The sequence below is a fragment of the Kogia breviceps genome, chromosome 19 (genome assembly GCF_026419965.1).
Source record: "Kogia breviceps isolate mKogBre1 chromosome 19, mKogBre1 haplotype 1, whole genome shotgun sequence".
In the NCBI taxonomy this organism is placed as follows: Eukaryota; Metazoa; Chordata; class Mammalia; order Artiodactyla; family Physeteridae; genus Kogia; species Kogia breviceps.
In genome coordinates, this window is record NC_081328.1 from 12,654,774 (window position 1) to 12,676,188 (window position 21,415).

Below are 21,415 nucleotides of genomic sequence, written 5' to 3' on the forward strand. Positions count from 1 at the left end.
TCTCAACCACTGCGCCACCAGCGAAGCCCTACTAATATTTTTTGACACAACCTCTTCCTAGATCTCAAACCACACCACCGGGGAGGCCCAGACGTACAGGGGCATCTGTTCTGCCTGCAGATGAACAGTCACCCCTAGGACCCTGTTGCACACCTCGGTGTCGGCCCCACCTACTGCCCGGGTCTTGCGCACGCCTAGGACCCACCCCGGACGCGGATGCCAGCACCGCGGCCCACTTAAGGACGGGGCGGGCCCTGGAAGGCTCCGCCTCCGCGCTTAGGTCAGCGCGCAGCGCTGCGCGTGACGCTCTGGTTGCCGCAGAGACGCCCCGCCCCCGCGCGGCGCTGCGGAACTGGAGCTCCGGGCGGCGTCGGCAGCGGCGCCGAAGGCGGCGAGGCAGGGGCGGCAGGAGCCGGCGCGGCGACCGCAGCGAGAGCGGCGGGGACAGAGCAGACAGCAACGAAGGCGCACAGGCAGCCGGGCCGGGCCACGGGGAGAGCGGCCGCCGGGAAGCGGGCGGGAGGCTGGGCGGGCAGCGGGCAGCCGCCGAGCCGCGAAGCGACATGGTGCTGCTCAAGGAGTAGTGAGTGTCCAGCCGGCCGTAAGGAAGCGAGGAGGGAGGGAGAGTCGAGGATGACGAGCAGGGAGGGTGATGGCCTGGCGGAGGACAGACGGGGCCCGACGGGATGGAGAGCGCTGGATGGGCGGCCCAGCAGGGGGTGAGGGGACAGCGAGGGCCGGACAGGGCCCGAGGTGGGCCGAACGGGGATAAAGCGGGAGGGACAGCACCTGAGGTGGGGCCCAAGGGGCAGTGAGGGCCGAAGAGGCCTGAGGAGAGGCTGAAGGGACACAGAGGGCCGGGCAGCTCTGAGATGAGGTCAAGGGGACAGTGAGAGCCGGACAGGGCATGAGGAGGGGCTGAGGGGATCGAGGGTGCTGCATGAGATGTGCGGTGGTCCTAGAGTGGAGGCTAAGGGAGGAAGGGGCCAGCCAGAGCTGCAGGACTGGCTGAGAGGACCCACCGTAGAGGGAGGAGTTGTCTGAGTGGCTGAGGAACGGTGAGACAAGGGCAGACAGGGCTGGGAGCCGGGGAGCCAGCCAGAGTGGAGAGGGGTTTGGGGCTGAACAATACCAAGAGGCACTGGGAGATCAGATAAGACAGCTTCAAGAATGGAGTTGGGATGACGGAGCCGAGTGTTGAGGGCAACCTGGGGTGTGAGGAGTGGCTGCCTTAGGCATCAGGGGAAGGATTGTGATAAGTAGACACAAAAGGACTAGGAAGTCAGGGTCAGGCTGAGCGACCGGGGAAAGGTATAAGGAGATAGCAGAGGGGACGGATGGTGTGACATGGTGCCCACGTGGTGGGGGCAGAGGACAAGGTATTTGGGGGAAAAGGCTTAGGATGATTGCTTGGGACTTGGAGACACTTGAGTGAGGAGTCCAGAAAATATTGGGCAGAGGCTGAAGTGATATGAGGGAGTTATGGTGATGGAGAGAGCTAGGATGTTACCAGGGAGGAGAACAGTTTGGAAAAAGAGTAAATATTACATGTTATTGGAGTTGGGGTGGGGGACAGGGCCAGCCTGTCTCTGGGGGATTCTCAGTCTTGGTGCAAAGAGATGGGGAAATTGCTCTGAGGAATTGATATTTTCATAAAGCCATTGACTGAGGAAAAATGGTGAAGAGTGAGGGAGTTTCTGAGTAGTTAATGGGCGGTGGAGATGAGTGACTTCTGGTAGGAGTTGCAGGGAGATGGGCTTGCTCCTGAAATCCACGGGACTGGATGACAGGGGGGGATGTTCATATTGCTAATCTTTCAAATGTGAGATGACCCATTCCTGAAGCTCATGGTTCCAAGTAAACATCTTAGGACTGTTTTTTTTCTTCTTCAAAGAGGAGAGCTTGGGGGTGGGGGGAGAGGAAAGATTGGATGTGTACATGCAGAACTTTCAGTGAAACTGTGCTTCCCTGGAGGGGAGGGCAAGTGGGCAGCATTCGGCCAGAAGCCCAGAAAGTCCCGAAGTGGGAGATGTCCGGGTAGAGAGCATCTGGTGGAATTCACTTGGTAGCTAGGCAGGTGTGCTGAGAGCTGTTTCCATTTTGTCAGTGAAGGGACTTTGCCCCATCTTCTCTGGTTTGCTCCTTGGCGGTGTTTAGGACTTTTGGTCATAGTGTGGAGCTTTGGATAGCAAAAGGAAGAGATCCAGGTGTCATCCCAGCTTGACACCTCATCTGAAGAGTGTTATTTCAAAGACCCTCCACCTCTATTTCTTTCTTTCTTTCTTTCTTTCTTTTTGGCCACACTGAGCGGCATGCGGGATCTTAGTTCCCCGACCAGGGATCGAACCCGTGCCCCCTGCAGTAGAAGCGCGGAGTCTTAACCACTGGACCGCCAGGGAAGTCCCCCCACCTCTATTTCTTGACATCCAATCTGATGCTGATCCAGCCAGAGTACAGAGTTTTGTGTGGTGAGGAGGAAGAATCTTGGGAATCCAACAAGAGGAGGGCATGGTGCACTTTGGATTTTAATCTTGACTGTACAGATGACAGACTTTTCCCATTCTCCTGATTCTTTTTTTCTATTCCCAGTTGAATCCTAGAATCTGTAGAAACCTGTAGGTTTTGTAAAGAAGGTCAGGCAGGGAAAGGAAGGGACCTTCAGAAGAGATCTGAGTGAGTTTTGAAGAGAGGTCCTCCCTTCCCAGTCTTTGTTCTCCCCTTGAAGCCTGCCAGGGAAAGGTCCAAGGTGCCAGGTATGCAGAGCCTGCCTGGCATCTGCATTTCCTTTCTGCCCAACTTGTGCCCTGTGTGTGCTCGGGCGTGTGTGTGCATCCCTGGGCGGGGGACCAAGAGGGGGGCATCAGAGACACCTGGCTTTGGCTGCAGCACTGCAGCTCTGGAGAGTGCAAGTGAAGGTCACACTGAAGTGAGCACAGCTCCAGTCCCAGCCCCGCACTGCCTCTGTGGCCCTGTCCTTTGGAATTGCACCCTATTGCTGCTGAAGTGGTTTTGCTACCAAGGAGCCAGGGAGAAATGTCTGGGTGTGCAGCTGTCCTATAGCAGCCTCAGAGCATCCTGTCAGGAACTGGCTGATGCCCATCTCTTTTTGCGGGAGACTTACTGCCGGCCCAGGGTCTGAAGTTTGTCCCTGTTGATTTTTCTGACACTTCCTGTAACAGGATTCTCCTTGATTTGATTTCTGCAAATTCTTGGATGTGATTTTTTACTGCTGTTCTTGAAGATAAAAGGCTTATTGTTTTCTAGGAAGTTTCTCCTGAGGGTGCAGAAATTGTGGCTTCCAAGTTGGAAGTATTTTTCTGCACTGTTGGCTTTCTCTAATGGGAGGACAGCATTAGTGGAGCATCCAGTAACCTGCAGGATTTACATTATTTGAGTCATTCTGGAGGAAGGGGAGTTAGCAGGCAGTAGAGACTTGGAACCCATTTTGTTTTTCCTGCTACTTTTCTGCTCTGTGCCTTGCCTTGAGTGTGAAGTTTTTCTCAGATCCCTCTGGGTGTCTCTTGCTCTCTGGGGACCTTTGTGGGACCAGAAACTAGTGAGCAGGCTCTTTACCAGCCTGGAGCAAGGATCCCAATTGGCAGGACCACTGCATAGGAAGGAGAGCATAGCAGCACGTGCTTCACCAAGCATGCAAGATGCGGGAGGCTCCAGGGGGTTCCACCTAGGGTCTGGGAACTGAGAATCTAAGCTTGGGCGCTGACTTGATTCATAGGAATACAACCAGGCATTTTTTGTCTCAGCTCTCTGACCTCACAGTTTTGAGCTGGGGGTTGGCCGTTGCTCTGCATTACAAATGCAAGCCACCTAGAGAAGGGCCGCTGGCCCTCGCACCTCTGTGTGTGGAGTTCTGACCAGTGTGGGACTTTGCTGGCCATGGCTTCTCCATCAGGTGATTGATTGGTGTTACCTCCAACAATTGGTAGTCATTGAAATGGAGAAGGGGAAGAAAGTGATCAGTTGGGGTGTCTTTGGACAGCTTCTGGAGGTCAGGACATAAGTTAGGTGTCCTCTCTTGATGGCTTTGTGGTAGTAGCTTGTATTGTAATATCTGGCCCCAGAGCAGAGATGGTTGGTGCGTGCTCTTAGGGTGATTAATTCTCCAAGGAGCTTGCCCCTTCCTAGCCTTTCACCTTGAGGGCTGTTGTTGGGAGGTTGGGTCCACAGAGAGGTAAATCCCCAGGACCTGCTTCTTTGGGTCTGAATCCTCATCTTGGCTTTGGAGTTTGCAGGGGTGAGTCCTCCTGTCTTAACCTGCTATGTTAAAGGAGAGAGGTAGACCCATTGGTGAGTTTTATTGGGGAAGATATGAGTAGGAGAGAGGGAGAAGAAGACAGCTCCAAATGTGAGTCAGAGGCCTGGGAAGCAGCTGGTAAGGGGACAGGTTTGCACTGAATCACAGGGTTCTCAATGAAGGGCCAGAAGGGACAGAGGGTCGTAGCCTTGAAACACTCAGGGGGCCGTTCTCTGCTGGGTTTTTGACAGTGAGTGTAGTGTCACGTGCAACGAAACATTTAATACCATTCTAAGATGATGCTTTAAGAGCAGGTTTCAGAGCCTGAAGTTGATACTCTTTTCCCTCTCTTGCAGTCGAGTCATCCTACCTGTGTCTGTAGAAGAGGTAAGTCCTTTTTCTTCTCTTTATTCATAGTTGGATATACTCGCTTGTGACCCTCAGCTCAGTCGGGCTCCTAGCGGCCCACACTAGTATCTTCTTGTGGTTTTCATGTTCTAGCATAGAGATAATCAGTACTCGATGTGAATTTTCCTGGTGCAATTTTCAGTTGAAGGAAGGCGCTTATGTATCTGACCAACTATGTGCAACCTGCCTCAAGCTGTTGACCAGCGAGATAACTTTGAATAGACACTAAACCAGCCCCTCTCACCTGCTATAACTCAACCTGTTTGGGGACATGTTACTGAGGGGATTAAGTACGTGCATTTCTGTGACTCAACAGGGAAGTGTGTCTGGCTCTCTCTGGTTGTGTGACAAACCAGCAGGACTGGAAATCTCTGAGGCCCTTCCTAGCCATACTCTAGGTGACTGCTAGGAAGACTGAGGCCCAGAAACCTTCTTTTATTAGGGCAGGGAATGACGGACGGGCTTGGCTTGCCCTCTGTCCTTTTATGGTTCTTGGGCCTGACGGTCCTGTGTGTAGGGATCTGGCAGGATTTGCCACAAGAAGGTTCACAGGCCCGGCTGACTCAGAGTTGGTCTCTGGGACAGCAGAAGACTGTCACAGAGCCTCCCTTGTCCCGCCCTTTCTCTGAACTTCCTTCACTATCCTCTCCCAGCTCAGCCTTGTTCTTTGCTCCCTTTGGAATCCACAGGCCCCTCAGCTTTCAGTGAAGCTCGACTTTAGGTGAAGCTGCTCAGCCAGTATGGTGCCCTCAGTCACTCTCATTCCTGCAGTGTCAGCTCTTGTGATAACTTCCACCCTGTTCCAAATATGAAATGGACCTTCGAAAAAGGAGATCAGGCCAACAGAGCCTGCAGCACACTTGAGATGAGACAAACGGCCTCTTGGCGCCCAGAGAGGGTGGGCAGGCATCGGCCCCCGGAGGATTGTCTCTGGTGGTGGGCTGTACGTCTGTTAAGAGCTGTGGAGACCTGGGGGAGCGTGATGTGGGAGTCCTGGGAAAGGAGGATGAGAGAAATGAGACTGGGGAAGCTGGGGGAGGGGAGGGCTGGGTAGATGCTGCCATCCCTGGAGGCCCCTGAGATGTACATGGGGCCTGGGAACCACAGGCTTGGGCTGAGAGCTGTTGGCTTGGGGGAGCCCTGCTAACCCATCTCCTTTGGGGTCCTTGCTCTCTTTATGAAAAAACAGCAAGTGATGATTTTCCAAACCAGGAGGCCAAGCAGGAAGGCCCAGCACGTTACTTGCCTTGAAACTTGGCAGTTCGATGCCTCTCTCTCTGCTGTACAGGAGGATCCCACACCCTAGTGAGGAAGATGTCCCCCGGGAGTTCAGGAGTACCTCAAAGTGGTGTTTAGGGGTGAAGTGGATCTTTTTTACAGGGAGTTTCTTTTTTTTAAAAAAATTTATGTATTTATGTATTTATTTATTTATGGCTGTGTTGGGTCTTCGCTGCTGCGCACGGGCCTTCTCTAGTTGCAGTGAGCAGGGGCTACTCTTCGTTGTGGTGTGCAGGCTTCTCATTGTGGTGGCTTCTCTTGTTGTGGAGCACGGGCTCTAGGCGCGCGGGCTTCAGCAGTTGTGGCACGTGGGCTCAGTAGTTGTGGCTCACGGGCTTAGTTGCTCCGCGGCATGTGGGATCTTCCCGGACCAGGGATCAAACCTGTGTCCTGTGTCCCCTGCTTTGGCAGGTGGATTCTCAACCACTGAGTCACCAGCGAAGCCCCTGCAGGGAGTTACTTGATGGGATGACAGGTGGGAGTGTCTCTGAGAGGAGTGGCAGACCCAGGAGGGCCAGCACGGTCCGGGGCACCTCTTGGCTGATTGCTTATGGTGGAGCCGAGAATGGAGGGAAAGGGGAACTCACCTTGAGAGCATCCACAATTGGCGGTTTTCAGTTTGTGGTGGTTTGTTTTTGGAGCATTGAGGAAATTGTGGGGTGAACTGAGCCTGAAAGCAGAAGCTTGGGAAATAAGCACTGGTTACGATTCATCTGTAAGCCTGGTGAGGGTCAACACTCAGCCATAAACCACTGATGAGAAAGCAGTGCTTGGCCTGTGCAGGGTTGAAGCAGGAGCTGCTCTTTCGATGGCTTGAACCTTAGTTCCAGAAGATCAGAAAATCTTGAATGCAGAAGCCAAAGAAGAAATAAGTAATGACCAACCTTCTCAGAGTCTTTATCGATAACCCATCCTGACTAACGGTTCCCATGGGAACAGCCCAGTGTCATGTGGCTGTTGGATTCACTTCCCAATTGGAGGCCCTCAGAGCTTTCTGATTTGGAAGGGGAATGAAAAGAGAATAGAGAAGCCCCTGTCTTTATGACCATCCTGATGGCTTGAATCCATGTTTTGGGGTAAAATCAGCTTCTGGCTGGCCAGAGCCTTTGGCCTAATACTCACTGTGCAGGGTTTCTGGACATTCTGCAGCAAAGCAAGAGAGCCCTGGCTGTTTAACGTGGTGTGTCCGCCAGTGGTTCTTGCTCAGTTCGGGCCGCCTTTTCCCCCTACTGTGGATAGGGCTGTTTTACTTCTCGTTTCCAGAGATGCATGGCACCAGGCCCCTTTGGTGCCTGGGCTGGCAGGTCCATGGGGGTGGGACCAACAGCTGTGCTGCTTTTTTTTTTTTTTTTTTTTTAAACATCTTTATTTGAGTATAACTGTTTTACAATAGTGTGTTAGTTTATTGTGCTGTTTTTCATGACATGTTTCAGGCCCACCCACTACATCTTCCTGGGCTCCCACTCCCAGATTGCCAAAGTGGTGGGGTCTCTGTTTTCCTTAGCAGTCTTCTTTCTTGGGAACAAGGGAGCAGATCTCCAGGCAGGGAGCACTGCCCTGGGCCAGAGGAGGCTGGAATCCTCGTCTCCTTGGGGCTCTTTAGCTGATTCAATGTTCTGATCCCCATCCCCCATCTCTACCCCGTCGGAGTCTGGCTGCTTTCTGCTTTCCCAGGGTGCAGAGCCACGGTGCCAAAGGGAACCCTCCGACATGAAAAGTGTCCCTCACTTGTAGCTTGTGGAGGCTAGTCTTATTCACCCCTTAGGATTAACAAAACTGCCTTACATGTCTCATTGGGATTAAAGGATCAGAATATCAAGAGAGATTAAAAGGGGAAGATGCCAGCCCAACACACTGATCCTCTTAGAGCCTGCCCTCTGATTCCTGCAGCTGAAGAGGAACCAAATGAAGGGGATTAGTCTCTGCCGGGGCCCCTCCCCAAGCAGCACCACCAGCCGGCCCCCCAGTCCCCTCCACCGGCCTGGTAAAACCGGCCTCCCCTTCCCTTTAGTACTGCTGAGTCAGTGGTTAGATGTCCTTAGGACTCTTCTCTGAAACAGAATTACTGCTGCCTCCTAGGAACCCCTGGCTCAGCCAAACCCTGACCCACTTGATAGGGGTTTTCATGTATGCCTCTGTTAGGGGGTGGACTTGGAAAGGCAGAGGGACAGCTTGGGGTTCCCTGGGGGCGTTGAGGCAGCCCTGATGTTGCTCTGGATTAGCAAGGTCAAGGTGACTGGCTCTCACCCAGATGTTCCTCTTTACAGGATTAACCCAGCCTTGACGGTTTGCCTGGGCCTTTCCTTGGCATCCTGTACTGCATTTTTGCTTTGGAAGTTAGGGCTCTTCCAGCTTCGTGGTGAACAGTGAATCGTCCTGGTGTGCCGCCTCACCTCCTTCCGTGTTTTGCCCAGAAAGGTCCTTGGGTGCTTAGGAGGCTGCCAGGTAGAGCAGGCCTCAAAGGGAGAAAGACCTTTGTCTTTCACTCCTGAGAGTACCAGGAGCTTGGGGAGGGGGTGTGGAGGGTGAGGAAAATTGATTCCCACCCCTCCCCAAATTATAATCAAGTTTCTTTTTCTCATACTCCCTAAACTGTTGTGCCTGGTGGCCTTGGCCGTGATAGAGAAGATGCATCCTTTGGTATAGGCGTAACTTCCTGCTTTCACGGTTGCTGTTCATTCTCTTTTCACCTCATTTTTCCCTCTAGACAGCTTCCCTCAGAGAGAAGGGAGCAGAAGGGCCAGGCCTGGGCACTGCCCAGGTCATTGGCCCTAATACTGAGTTGTCTTGAGGGATCAGAGGAGGCCAGTGATCTTGACTGGTGACTTGATCGGGTGGCATGTGACCCAAATAAAGGAAAACTAGGCTTTGGCCATCCAGTAAGTGCCAACATAGAGGGTGCACCCAGCCAGCACTGTGGGATAGGAATCTGTGCTATCTAATACGGGAAGCAGGGCGCTTGCTTCAGCCCCACCAGGAATCAGGAAAGCATCAGGAGGTTTGGCTGCCTGCAGGACTGCTCTCTGAGCTGCTGGCAGGGTGAGGAGGGGCCCAATGCTGGAGAAGAAACAAGTAGATGAGCCAGTTTTATAGCAGGGGTTGTGGATTTCACAGTGCACTGGGTACCTTTCTTTACAAGAAGTCATGTCTTAGGATCTGTTTAAATGAATGGGATAAAGAGATTTCTAACAACCAACCCAGATCTTGTTTGGGGATCTGGGGCCAAAGGCAGGTCCAGGGCAAAAACTACCTTGGACTCTATTTTCTGGATAGTGGTGTGAGATTAAGCATATTCACCTGCCTCCTTAAGCCTTGAAGGTAGGATGTGAAAATGGGAAAGATGAAATTAAACACACCTGATGGCTAAAGAGAGGCCACGGAGCAGCTTTTCTTAGTGGCTCTGGGCGGATTTGGGCAAGGCCACATGAGAAACTGCGGAATGAGCTCCCGGATCAGGGGGTCCCAGAGCGATCTAACTGGACAGTTCCTCGCCACTGGACTGTGTGCAGCCATTGAGAAGATTCTGTGTTGGCAGTAACTCCCGTCTCTCTGTTTCTTCAGTATCAAGTAGGGCAGCTGTATTCTGTGGCTGAGGCCAGCAAAAATGAAACGGGTGGTGGTGAAGGCGTGGAGGTCCTGGTGAACGAGCCCTATGAAAAGGACGGCGAGAAAGGCCAGTACACGCACAAGATCTACCACTTACAGAGGTAGGTGGCTGCGCAGCAGAGCGAAGGCGTCCTGGTAGCAAAGTGGAGACAGTGGATCATTCGGGGTGTTTTCTGAGTTGTTAGCTGGTTGATCAAGTTGCTTCACGTGTGAGAGTAGGTAGAGGTGGTTCTTCTTTGCTCATTTAAAGGGTTGTTTGTTTTTAAATAAAAGTAATACCCCACCAGGCTCCTAGTCCTCAGAAGTGTGGGCCCTTCCATTGTTTGTGAGTACCGGAGTGTGTGTGTGCGTGTGTGTTCATGTGCACACACTGTGTGTGTAAATGGCTGTTCATTTCCTTTGTTATCTGACAGAGATGGGATCTCTTCTTTCTTATCACGTCATGGCTCTTTCACTGTCAGCATATTTGGCCTCATTCTTTTAAAGTACATGTCGTATCTTTGAACAAATGTGCTAGAAGTTGTTTCACCAGTCTTCTCTTGACGTGTATTTACAGTCATTTCCAGATGTTTACATACAGTACTCCACTAAAACTCCTTCTGCACAAATCTTTTGATGTACTCAATGTGTGTAAATCTATAGTAAATGTTCCTACAAGTAGAATTGTGGGGTCAGGTAGTATTTTAAATTCTGATATTGTGAAATCATCTACCGGAGAAATTTTGGTACCTCTATTTGGATCAAAGGCATAAGTATTTAAGAGTATAGCTTGAACTGATTGGTGTACCAAAATCCATTGCAAACCACACAATTGCTGAATCCCTAACCAAGACAGTCATATCTCAGTAAACTGTAAGCTGGCCCAAAGGACATTGAAAGCCATAGTAAGCATATACCAGCTTGAATGGAAATTGAATCAATCTAGTTTTAGAAACTACCCAGTACTGGAAAAAATAAACCTGCTATTTTTTTTAAATTGTGGTAAAATGTACATAACACAAAATTCACCATTTTTACCATTAAAAAAAATATATTTATTTATTTATCTGGTGGCACTGGATCTTAGTTGCGGCAGGCAGGCTCCTTAGTTGTGGCATGCATGTGGGATTTAGTTCCCTGACCAGGGATCAAACCTGGGCCCCCTGCATTGGGAGCACGGAGTCTTATCCATTGTGCCACCAGGGAAGTCCCACCATTTTTAAGTTCAGTGGCATTAAGTAACATTCACATTGTTGTGCAACTTAAACCTGAACCTTAATCTCTAGTCAGTTAAACTGAGCAAAGCAATTTCATTTTCATTTGGTAAAATCACTGATTTAATGTAGTTTCCTGATCTAGGGATGTAAAAGTGCCAGCCCAGAGGGGTCCAGGATTTTGTGAGTGCCAGAGCCAGGAAGAGAACAACACTGAAGTGGGGAAAAAAATCTCATCAAAGGACTTCCTGGTGGTCCAACGGTTAAGACTCCCTTCTTCCATTGCAGGGGGTGCGGGTTTGATCCCTGGTCGGGGAACTAAGATCCCACATGGCACGTGATGTGGTCAGAAAGTTAAAAAAACAAAAACAAAACTCACCAGGATCCCATTTCCTTGACATTGTGCTCTTTTCCCTCCATGCCTTCTCCTTGTCCTCCTCTGAGTTGACTGCCAACCAATCCTTACTGAGCCATTAACTGTTGATTAGAATAAGGCTTAGGACACACCTTCTGGGGCTTCCACTGTGGCGCAGTGGTTAAGACTCCGCCTGCTAATTGCAGGGAACATGGGTTCAAGCCCTGGGCTGGGAAGATCCCACATTGCTGCGGAGCAACTACACCCTGTGCCACAACTACTGAGCCTGCGCTCTAGAACCCGCAGGCCACAACTACTGAAGCCCTTGTGCCACAGCTACTGAAGCCTGAGAACCTAGAGCCCGTGCTCTGCAACAGGAGAAGCCACTGCAATGAGAAGCCCGCACACCACAACAAAGAGTAGCCCCCACTCACCGCAGCTAGAGAAAGCCTGTGCAGAGCAATGAAGACCCAACGCAGCCAAAAATTAATTAATTAATTTAAAAAAGACACACTTTCCCCACAGCACATTTGTATTTTTTAAAGAGGACTTTGAAAAGAGATAGGCTGGTAGTAGGGGCCAGTTGGTTCCTCAAGACTCAGTTGGTCCAACCAGAGTGGCGGAGTGGAGGTCTGTACCTATGGAGGGTGGGACATGGCTCACCTTCTCCCTTATGGAGAGGGTGGAAACTCTGAACTGCTACCTACCACTACTCTTAACCCCCAAACACCCAATTGCCAAGAAAAGAAAAGAAAACCAACAGTGCTGAATGCCATGGCCACCTCCCCTCCTGAGGACCAAAGCTGTTAGTTGTCCCAAGTCGGAAACCATGGGTTCACAACACCCTCTTCCTTGTTCGTCTTATCAAATCCTTTTTTAAAAAAAAAAAAAGATTTATTTATTATTTATTTATTTTTGGCTGCATCGGGTCTTAGTTGCGGCACGCGGGATCTTTGTTGAGGCATGCGGGATCTTTCACTGCAGCACACGAGCTTCTCTCTAGTTGGCGGCGTGCAGGTTTTTCTCTCTCTAGTTGTGGCACATGGGTTCCAGAGCGTGTGGGCTCTGTAGTTTGCCGCACACGGGCTCTAGTTGAGGCTCAAGAGCTCAGTAGTTGTGGTGTGTGGGCTTAGTTGCCCCGCAGCATGTGGGATCTTAGTTCCCTGACCACAGATCGAACCTGCGACCCCTGCATTGTAAGGCAGATTCTTTAGCACTGGACCACCAGGGAAATCCCTCATCAAGTCCTTTTGAGTCCATCTCCTTGGTTATCTCCAGCATTTCCATTTCCTTCTATCATCTCTTGTCTGGATTACCAGAGCAGCTCCTAACTGGTCTCCGTGCTTTCCACTTCTCCGCACAGCTCCAAGCGTTCTGTCCAGAAGAAGATCTTTTGCTCCCTAGCTTAAAAGCTATAGATGGCCCTTTGCCCTTGGGATAAAGTCCATCCTCTTTTTTTCTGAGGTACGCTGGCCTCTCACTGTTGTGGCCTCTCCTGTTACAGAGCACAGGCTCCAGACGCACAGGCTCAGCGGCCATGGCTCACGGGCCCAGCCGCTCCACGGCATGTGGGATCTTCCCAGACCGGGGCACAAACCCATGTCCCCTGCATCGGCAGGCGGACTCTTAACCACTGCGCCACCGGGGAAGCCCAGTCCATCCTCTTTGATGCAGCTACAAGATCTTTTATGACCCAGCCTCTGCTTGTTCTCCTGTATTCCCCACCTCATACCTTACACCAGCTACTCTGAACTTCTCTCTCTTCCCCCCAGCTTTTCCCACCCCACTCCCATCCTCTAGTCTAGCTCAGTCCTACCCACCCGCTACTCTGTGTAAACCTTCCTTTCCCTGGGGAGCCTCCCCATGCACCGTGTTCTCACAGTGCTCTGCCTGGTTAGGTCCACTCCTCACTAGAACGGAAGCTCCCTGAGGGCAGGAGCCATGTCTGTGTGATTTCTACATGCATCGTGGTACCTAAGTAATAGAAATACTTACCTGAAGGAGTGTGGCCAAGAGTGAGTGGATCTCAGTGGGCTGCTCTGCGTGTTGGGAGTTAGCTGTGTCCTGGAGGTAGCTCTTTTTCTTAGGCCTCAGGCACTAAGCTGATGAGGTTGTTGGAGCCTGCCAAGACTGCGTAGATTACCAGCTAAAAGCCGAGGCAGAGGAATACACATACCTTTTTTAAACAAAAGAAACAAAAAGAGCTCATACGGTACCTGCTGCTCTGTAACCTGAGATAAGAATTGAATGGAAGAAAATATTTTGTCCTGGGAGGCAGATGGCCCTGAGGCCCTCCTGGCTGCCCAGAACTGACCCTAGCAGATCAAGTCATCTTGGATCCCATATTCCAAGTTAGTCAGCCAGTCACTCTGGTCCACTCTTGAAGACATCTCATCCTTGCAATGTGTAGTACCATGCCCTGGGCCCAGTGAGCTCTGGAAGAGTACGTAATGATAGCGTAAGGACTGATAAGCCATGGCCGGTAGCCCGAGGCCTCACCTGCTGTCCTGTTCCTGGCGGGTAGGGGGCCAAGTTGCGGGTGGATGTTAGTAGCCAGCTGAGCTGGGGTGTCAGGCTCTGACAGGTGGCTTTTCACACACGGAGTAACCTGCTGGTCTCCAGGGAACTTGCATGTCAACTCCCCACGAAGAAGCTGGAGCTGCAGCCTGGAGAATGTGCTGTAGAAGCCCATTGTCTTCTAACTCTCTCCTCTGTTTCCCTTTATAACCCTTTTATCAATACAGCAAAGTGCCCACGTTTGTTCGAATGCTGGCCCCGGAGGGAGCCCTGAATATACATGAAAAAGCGTGGAATGCCTACCCTTATTGCAGAACAGGTGAGTGTAGAGCTGGAATTTGGGCCCCACGGTGGATGGAGGGTGTGATCAAGTAGGCCCAGGGGTGGCAGTGAATTGGGGTTTTGTGTCCCACCTTCATTTTCCAGATTAAGCCAGTGGAAGGATGACCTTAGGGCCTCCCTTCAGGCCGGTGGTGAGTGCCAGTGTTGTCTAGTGCAATTTGGCAGCCAGCTGGGTGGGAACCACCAAGTAGCCATGGCCCAAGATGGCATAGAACCAATCCCTCCTATTTGGGGATGGTATGATAATTTTGGTTTTTACTAATTACAAAAGTAATGTCCTCTGTCTTGGAGAACACATATAAACAAGAAGATAATCACGCATGATCCTTCCCTTTCTAGTCACTGTTAACATTTTAGGGTCTTTCTAATCCTTTTTTAAAATGCTTTCATACACACATGTATATAAAGTCTCCAGACACGTTTTTCAGCCAAATTTTGGGTCAAATCATACTAATTATTAAATTGTTCATTTTTACTCAGTAAATGGGAGACCTTTTCTCTGTCACTACATATAGTCCACTGTTTAAAATTTATTAATAGTTGCATAGTATTCCATTGTATGAATGTACTGGGATCTTTTTAAGCTACTCCCTTATTGTTAGATACTGAAATTTCCAGTTTTAATAGGATGTATTCATGTTTGGCTTCAAAAGCAGCAGTGAGGCCCAGGGACTTTTGAGAGAGGCAGTCATAGGAGGGGGCCTTGCAGGGTGACCTTCGTGCGCTGGAGAAGGGCCAGACCTAGACACCAAGAAAACATAGCAAAGAAAACCCTGATGTTGTTGGGGAAAAGTTGAAATAAGCCCGATGTTTGATGACAAAGGATTTAGAAACAGCTAGCCCCCAAGTATGTTATATAACATCTGCAGCCCACGCACCAGATTTGAGTGAGGTGACCAGCAGGAGGGAAGTCACTTCTAAGAGCCCTGAATCAGTGGTTTCCACTAGACCAGCATGGTTTGGTTGTTGTTGTTTTTGTTTTTGTTTTTTTTGTTTTTGGCTGCACCATGTTGCTTGTGGGATCACAGTTCCCTGACCAGGGATTGAATCCAGACCTTGGCAGTGAAAGCGCCGAGTCCTAATTAGCAGACCACCAGGGAACTTCCTAGACCAGCGTGTTCTATAGTTGAAGGTGGGAATAGGAGTGGAATTATTCTCTTAATCTTCCCTAGTCTCCTATCTGGAGTTTTTAGAAGGGAAAGATTTGAACCTTCGCAGAGAATTTTCTCTTCTAGACATTCTGGGATTCTAGCGGGGGGTCTCTAGAGGTCCCCTGGAAGTCGACTGTGAGTTAAGTGGCTTTTCCCCCAGCCAGTCTACATTTGTTGGCACAGAGAGTCTGCCTGTGGGGTCCTCCTGCCAGCCTCTGCTTACACTTCTCTCATTTGTTGGGACCTGGCACTCCCTAGATTGTATCTGATGAGGAAGATACATGTGGTCCTTATCCCGTTGACTTTGGGAATGACTAACGTCTAGATCACACGGTCATTGCTCTCTTCAATCCTACACAGGTTCAAGAACCTTGTATCAGGAGATGCACAGTCGTTGGTGGGACCTGGGATGTGTAATGCTTAGAGTTTTATTGCTGTAGCTGAAAATGCAAACATCACTATTCCCTAAGCATCAGGCAGGAAGCTGTTTAATTCTTGGAAAAGAGGCACGTACACACTTTCTTAAAAGACAGTGTGCACAGTGGCTGGGTGTGTCTGGTCTAGGGCCAAAGGTGAATTTTCTTGATGTGTAAGAGAGTTGCACTGAGCATGTGTCGTAAGAACCTTAGCCAGCTTGGCATAAAGGAGGCAAACGGATAGGGTGGACTGCTGCATGCCTGGGGCGGGGCTCTGGGTACATAGCTTGTGCCAACTGAGAGATGCCACTGTCCTCTGTAATTCTGGGGAGAGTGTGCTGCAGCTGACATGGGCATTTTTCTAGACACCACATGCTCATTCGCATCTTCTGATCCTTGGCCAAAGGAAGAAAAATGTAATTTCTAAATACTCTGTGAAGAGGAGAGGCAGGGATTAGGGGAGAGGAGGTTGGCTTCTTCAGTGGGTGCTGACTTTACAGTCACAACCCAGCGTCATACAGAATGAATGTCTTTTTTTTTTTTTAGTATAAATTTGTTTATTTTATTTTTGGCTGCATTGGGTCTTCATTGCTGCGCACGGGCTTTCTCTAACTGCGGTGAGCAGGGGCCACTCTTTGTTGTGGTGCGCGGGCTTCTCGTTGCGGTGGCTTCTCTTGTTGTGGAGCATGGGCTCTAGGTGCACAGGCTTCAGTAGTTGTGGCTCGCGGGCTCAGTAGTTGTGGCTCACGGTCTCTAGAGCGCAGGCTCAGTAGTTGTGGCGCGTGGGCTTAGTTGCTCCGCGGTATGTGGGAATCTTCCCAGACGAGGACTCGAACCCATGTCCCCTGCATTGGCAGGGGGGTTCTTTACCACTGCGCCACGAGGGAAGCCCAGAATGAATGTCTTGAATCTCAGATCTGTTTAGTTAGCCATTGCTCTTTTAAAAAGAGATATAAACAAGGAAGGCTATGTCCAGTTCCCTCTGGGGGCTGGTGGGAAAAAGATTATTAGTTCAAACTCTTAGGTTGGCCTAAGTAGATCAGAGTTTGAGGTGAGATGGATAAAGGAGTGTGGAGTGAAACTCCACATGCCTTTTGGAAGGCTCTAACCTTGTTCTCAGTGGAATGAAGTTGACTGTGGAATACTCTACTTATTATCAGCTCTTTCTATCCTCTTACCTTATTTCTCTCTGTTTCTTTTCCCCTGATGCTCATGACTTGGGACATGAGGAGGGGGTAAGATGGGACTGGGTCTGTGAGTGAAAGTAGGAAGAGACGCTTGCTTTAGCAGCACATGCACTAAAACCAGAACGATACAGAGAATATTAGCATGGCCCCTGTGCGTGAATGACATGCAAATTCATGAAGCGTTCCATAAAAAAACAAAGAAAGAAAGTAGGAAGAGGAAAATAAATGTTTCTCCTCCTTCCTCGTCTTCTAACCTTACCCCTGGGCTGAATACAGTCTCAATAAAGCCATAGTTTGTTTGTTTGTTTGTTTGTTTATAGCAGTGCCACGCGGCATGTGGAATCTTAGTTCCCCAGCCAGGGATCGAACCCTCGCCCCCTGCATTGGAAGCACGGAGTCTTAACCACTGGACCACCAGGGAAGTCACAAAGCCATAGTTTTTAAAAAGTACCTTACTGGTCTCATTGGAGAGCCCTGTTTTCCAACTGCAGAGGGTTTCCTGAGACTTTTCCAGTGTACGTAGGGTTGCAGTTTGAAGAAAAGGGAAGGCTCCGAATGCAGAGGTGTTTGGAGGCGTTGAGGCTAGAGAAGATTGGGAAAGATTGTTTGGTCACCCACATTGGCATTAAAGGCCAGAGAGGCTGATCACCCTCGTAGGTTCACAAACCTAATTTGTCAGAACTGAATGGATCTGTTTCTCAGGATCTCAGAAAGACCTGATATACAAAACCCCCAAATGCCAATATATTAAGTTATATTGAAATACACAATTACTAATGAAAACCAGATATTCCTGTTTGCTGAGTAGGGCATTCTTTCCTTGTGGACTCTTCTGCATAGGAAACCAAATTATAATCAGAAAGCCAACATGTAGTGAAAACATCCACTTGCTTAAGTGATCAGACCCTTGTGTCTGTGTTTTTTTGTGTGTGTGTGTTTTTAAACAAATTTATTTATTTATTTTTGGCTGCATTGGGTCTTCGTTGCTGCACGCGGGCTTTCTCTAGTTGCAGTGAGTGGGGGCCACTCCTCATGGTGCACGGGCTTTTCATCGCGGTGGCTTCTCTTGTTGTGGAGCACGGGCTCTAGGTGCATGGGCTCAGTAGTTGTGGCACATGAGCTCAGTAGTTGTGGCTCATGGGCTCTAGAGCTCAGGCTCAGTAGTTGTGGCACACGGGCTTAGTTGCTCTGCAGCATGTGGGATCTTCCCGGACCAGGGCTCAAACCCGTGTCGCCTGCATTGGCAGGCAGATTCTGAACCACTGCACCACAAGGGAAGTCCCGCCTTGTGTCTGTTGATTAGCACTTTCTGTCCCAACAGAGGCCAAACTAGGAGAAAGTTGCTCGGAGAGCATAGACTCAGAATCAGGTGGTTAGTGGGAGACCCTTGGGGGCTAGTGTCATCAAACCAGGCCAACCTGACACTCAGGATGGGGCTGCTAGATGTACCATGTACACAGCCCAGGGCTCCCGCTCCCAGGACAGTGCTGGAGAATTTCTGCCAAACTGGTCTCTTTGGGCTTGCCCTCAATAGATATTATACCCTTTATTTCCTTTTTTGTTAAACTAATACCAGGGCAGTTATTTCAATAGCCCTTTTAGTTATAATCTTAATCTGATGCTTTCTTGCAAGTATCTTTCATTGGATTCATGGAAATTACTGATAGTCTCTTGGGTCGTTTCTATACAAGGTGGATCTTATCCCTTATATTTCAAATTCTGCTCATCTCAATCTCAGAGGTAACCTTAGTTTCAGCTTTGGAGTTATGGAATTTGACTGTTAGCCCCGTGTACTGTCAGATGGGGCAGTGTGGCATCCATCTGAAATTGCGATAACTGCTCAAGTCAGAGGGTACAGAATGATCTGGGCTGTGGTCAGGAGGAGGGCTAGTCTGTTCCCCAGTGACATTAGAGCTGCAGTCATTTTCTCTGATAAATAATTGAACGGTGCTTTCCGAGGGGGTCTCATTACAATGATCAGGAGTGTGGAGGGTGAGAGGTTTGGTTACAGTGAGAGGAAGGATGCAGAGGGCAGATAGACAGTGCCTGGCCTACAGTGCCCTGCTCTGTGCCCCGGGAAGTGGGGGTGGGGGGACACCAGGTGACACTCTGACGGCAGAGCAGCGGGTCTCCACGCTTCAGCTCATCAGAACTGCTCCCTGTCTTTGCCCAACTGGGAAGAGTCCTGAGGAACCTGTAGTGGCATCGCTTTAATTAAATTCCATATTTGGTCTTTGGGGACTTTTGTATGAGTGAAACTTGAGAGTTGCTGCATTTGAGGTACCAGATGTACTCGCTGGGGCTTGGAGAGTGACTGTGGAGTGCCCCAGGGAGTGGAGAATTCTTTTCTTCCGTGCTCCCTGGGGGTGAGGGGTGGATATTTTATTTATCCTCATTAATCTTTTTCTTTCTTTTTTCCATGTCCTTGCCTTGGAGCAGTTATTACAGTAAGTATTTTCAGGGGGGGTGGAACTGTAGGTGATTTATAAGAAAAGGAAAAATAAAAATGGAACTGCCCCGGAGACTCCTGGGTATTCCTGTCTTTCTCTCGGGTGACTTTTGGAGCTTTTGAGGCTTAATCCTTTCAGTCCTAATGAGGAACTTGTTAATTGGCAAAATGGCCTCTTGCTTGAAGCTACATTGGCAGGTGGCTTTGTAGGTGCAGCAGTCAGGACTGTGGCATACTAGCCTTAGGTCTCATGTGTACAGAACGTCACAAGGCTCTCCCCTGCTTGTCCTAGGCTTGGCCTTCGCAGGGTTGTACAAGAAGCTTCAGTTCAGCTGACCCGATTGTGACTTTTCCATTGGGGCGTTTGTTGACCCCAGTGAATACTGACGCTTGGCAAAACTGAGAAGTCAGCAAGGTTTCTTTTCCAGGCCCAGTCCCTCCGTCAGTGCCCCTTCTCTCCACCCTTCAGCGTCCTCATCCAGGTGCCTTGCCCCTGCTGGTAAATGTAGGAAGTTTCTGGGAACTTAATTCCCACTGAGGAATTAGGGGGTTAACGTGTTCCTCCTTTGAGTAGTTCCAACTTTTTAAAAGCACGAAGGGAGGAAGCTGATAATTAGCATGAAGGGTTAAATTAGCAAAAGCCTAGCTGGGGCGAATGGGCGCGGGTGGGGAACACGTTTGGTTGGCTGGGAAGTCTCCCCGTGCTCTTCCCACGCTGCCAGTCAGCCATTGCGCCCTGTGCATGAGGCAAATAGGAGAGATAACACGGATTAAATACATGGATTTTGAAGCCAGACACAACTGAGTTTGAGGCCCAGCTCTGTCACTGTCTCTGTGCCATTGGACAAGTCCCCTCACGCCTTTGAACGTAACTTTCCTTGACTGTAAGATGAGGGTGGTATTACTACAGCCGTCACAGGCCGGGGTGAGGATTGAACGAGATAACACTCACCCAGCGTACTGTGGGCTCCTGGTACAGTTAGCTGTTACTATAAGGCAAAGACTGGGGTCTCTCGACTGCCTGTGAGCAAGTAGGGGGGATGGTTACTCTCCAACTCTGAGCCTGGTGACTGTAAGGTATTTTTTCCCCCTTCCAGAATGAGTACATGAAAGAAGACTTTCTGATTAAAATTGAAACCTGGCACAAAGCAGACCTTGGCACCCAGGAGAATGTAAGTAGCACTTCCCAGGAGCCCCGAGGACTTCCAGGCCCCAGGACGGGGTGTTGAGGCTCCATCCATGCCAAGGGGTCTGATCTGTGGTCCCCTTTTTCCTGGCCAGGCAGGCAGTAGCCTGTGCCCAGATCTGTCCTACCAGGATGGGATTGCTCTGTCTCTAATCTGAAAAATATGATCTCCAAGACTTTTTATAGGACCTCTCCTAGTGCTGGGATTGGTCTAAAAATGTAATTCCTGGCCCAGAGGAGGTGAATTTTTAAAACATCAAAATTAGGGAATTCCCTGGCAGTCCAGTGGTTAGGACTCGGTGCTTTCACTGCCAGGGCTGGGGTTCAATCCCTGGTTGGGGAGCTAAGATCCTGTAAGCCAGGCTTCCCTGGTGGCGCAGTGATTAAGAATCCGCCTGCCAATGCAGTGGACACGGTTCGAGCCCTGGTCCAGGAAGATCCCATATGCCGTGGAGCAACTAAGCCCATGCCCCACAACTACTGAGCCTGCCGTCTAGAGCCTGCGAGCTGCAACTATTGAAGCCTGCGTGCCTAGAGCCCGTGCTCCGTAACGAGAGAAGCCACTGCAATGAGAAGCCTGTGGACCACAACAAAGAGTAGCCCCTGCTTGCTGCAACTGGAGAAAGCCCGTGCACAGCAACAAAGACCCAATGCAGCCAAAAATGATAAATAAGTAAAATAAATAAATTTATTTTTTTAAAAAAAAGATCCTGTAAGCCATGTGGAGTGGCCCCCCCCCCCAAAAAAAAACCCCACAAAATTATAGCCTCTGTAGAGCACAATTTGCCAGTATTCTATTTTTTTTTTTTTTTTTTTTTTTTGCAGGCCTCTCACTGTTGTGGCCTTTCCCGTTGCGGAGCACAGGCTCCGGACGTGCAGGCTCAGCGGCCTAGCCGCTCCTCAGCATATGGGATCTTCCAGGACCAGGGCATGAACCCATGTCCCCTGCATTGGCAGGCGGACTCTCAACCACTGCGCCACCAGGGAAGCCCTGCCAGTACTCTTTAAATTTAAAATACAGGGGCTTCCCTGGTGGCGCAGTGGTTGAGAATCAGCCTGCCAATGCAGGGGACAC

The 21,415-nt window shown here is 50.0% G+C and overlaps 1 protein-coding gene and 1 non-coding gene across 2 annotated transcripts in view; both read left to right on the top strand.

The window, feature by feature from the left end:
* The first annotated feature begins 473 nt into the window (after positions 1–473).
* PITPNA (phosphatidylinositol transfer protein alpha) overlaps positions 474–21,415 on the top strand; it is a 39,373-nt gene continuing 18,431 nt past the window's right edge. The window contains exons 1-6 of the mRNA XM_059049078.2: positions 474–583; positions 4,609–4,639; positions 9,500–9,645; positions 13,837–13,928; positions 19,145–19,152; positions 20,252–20,326. Of these exons, the coding sequence (XP_058905061.1) occupies positions 564–583; positions 4,609–4,639; positions 9,500–9,645; positions 13,837–13,928; positions 19,145–19,152; positions 20,252–20,326 (372 nt within the window). The 5' untranslated portion in view covers positions 474–563. The remainder of the gene's footprint in view (positions 584–4,608; positions 4,640–9,499; positions 9,646–13,836; positions 13,929–19,144; positions 19,153–20,251; positions 20,327–21,415) is intronic.
* On the top strand, positions 16,797–16,899 carry LOC131747204 (U6 spliceosomal RNA). The gene has a single exon (XR_009332830.1). It is a non-coding gene; the product is annotated as a U6 spliceosomal RNA (small nuclear RNA).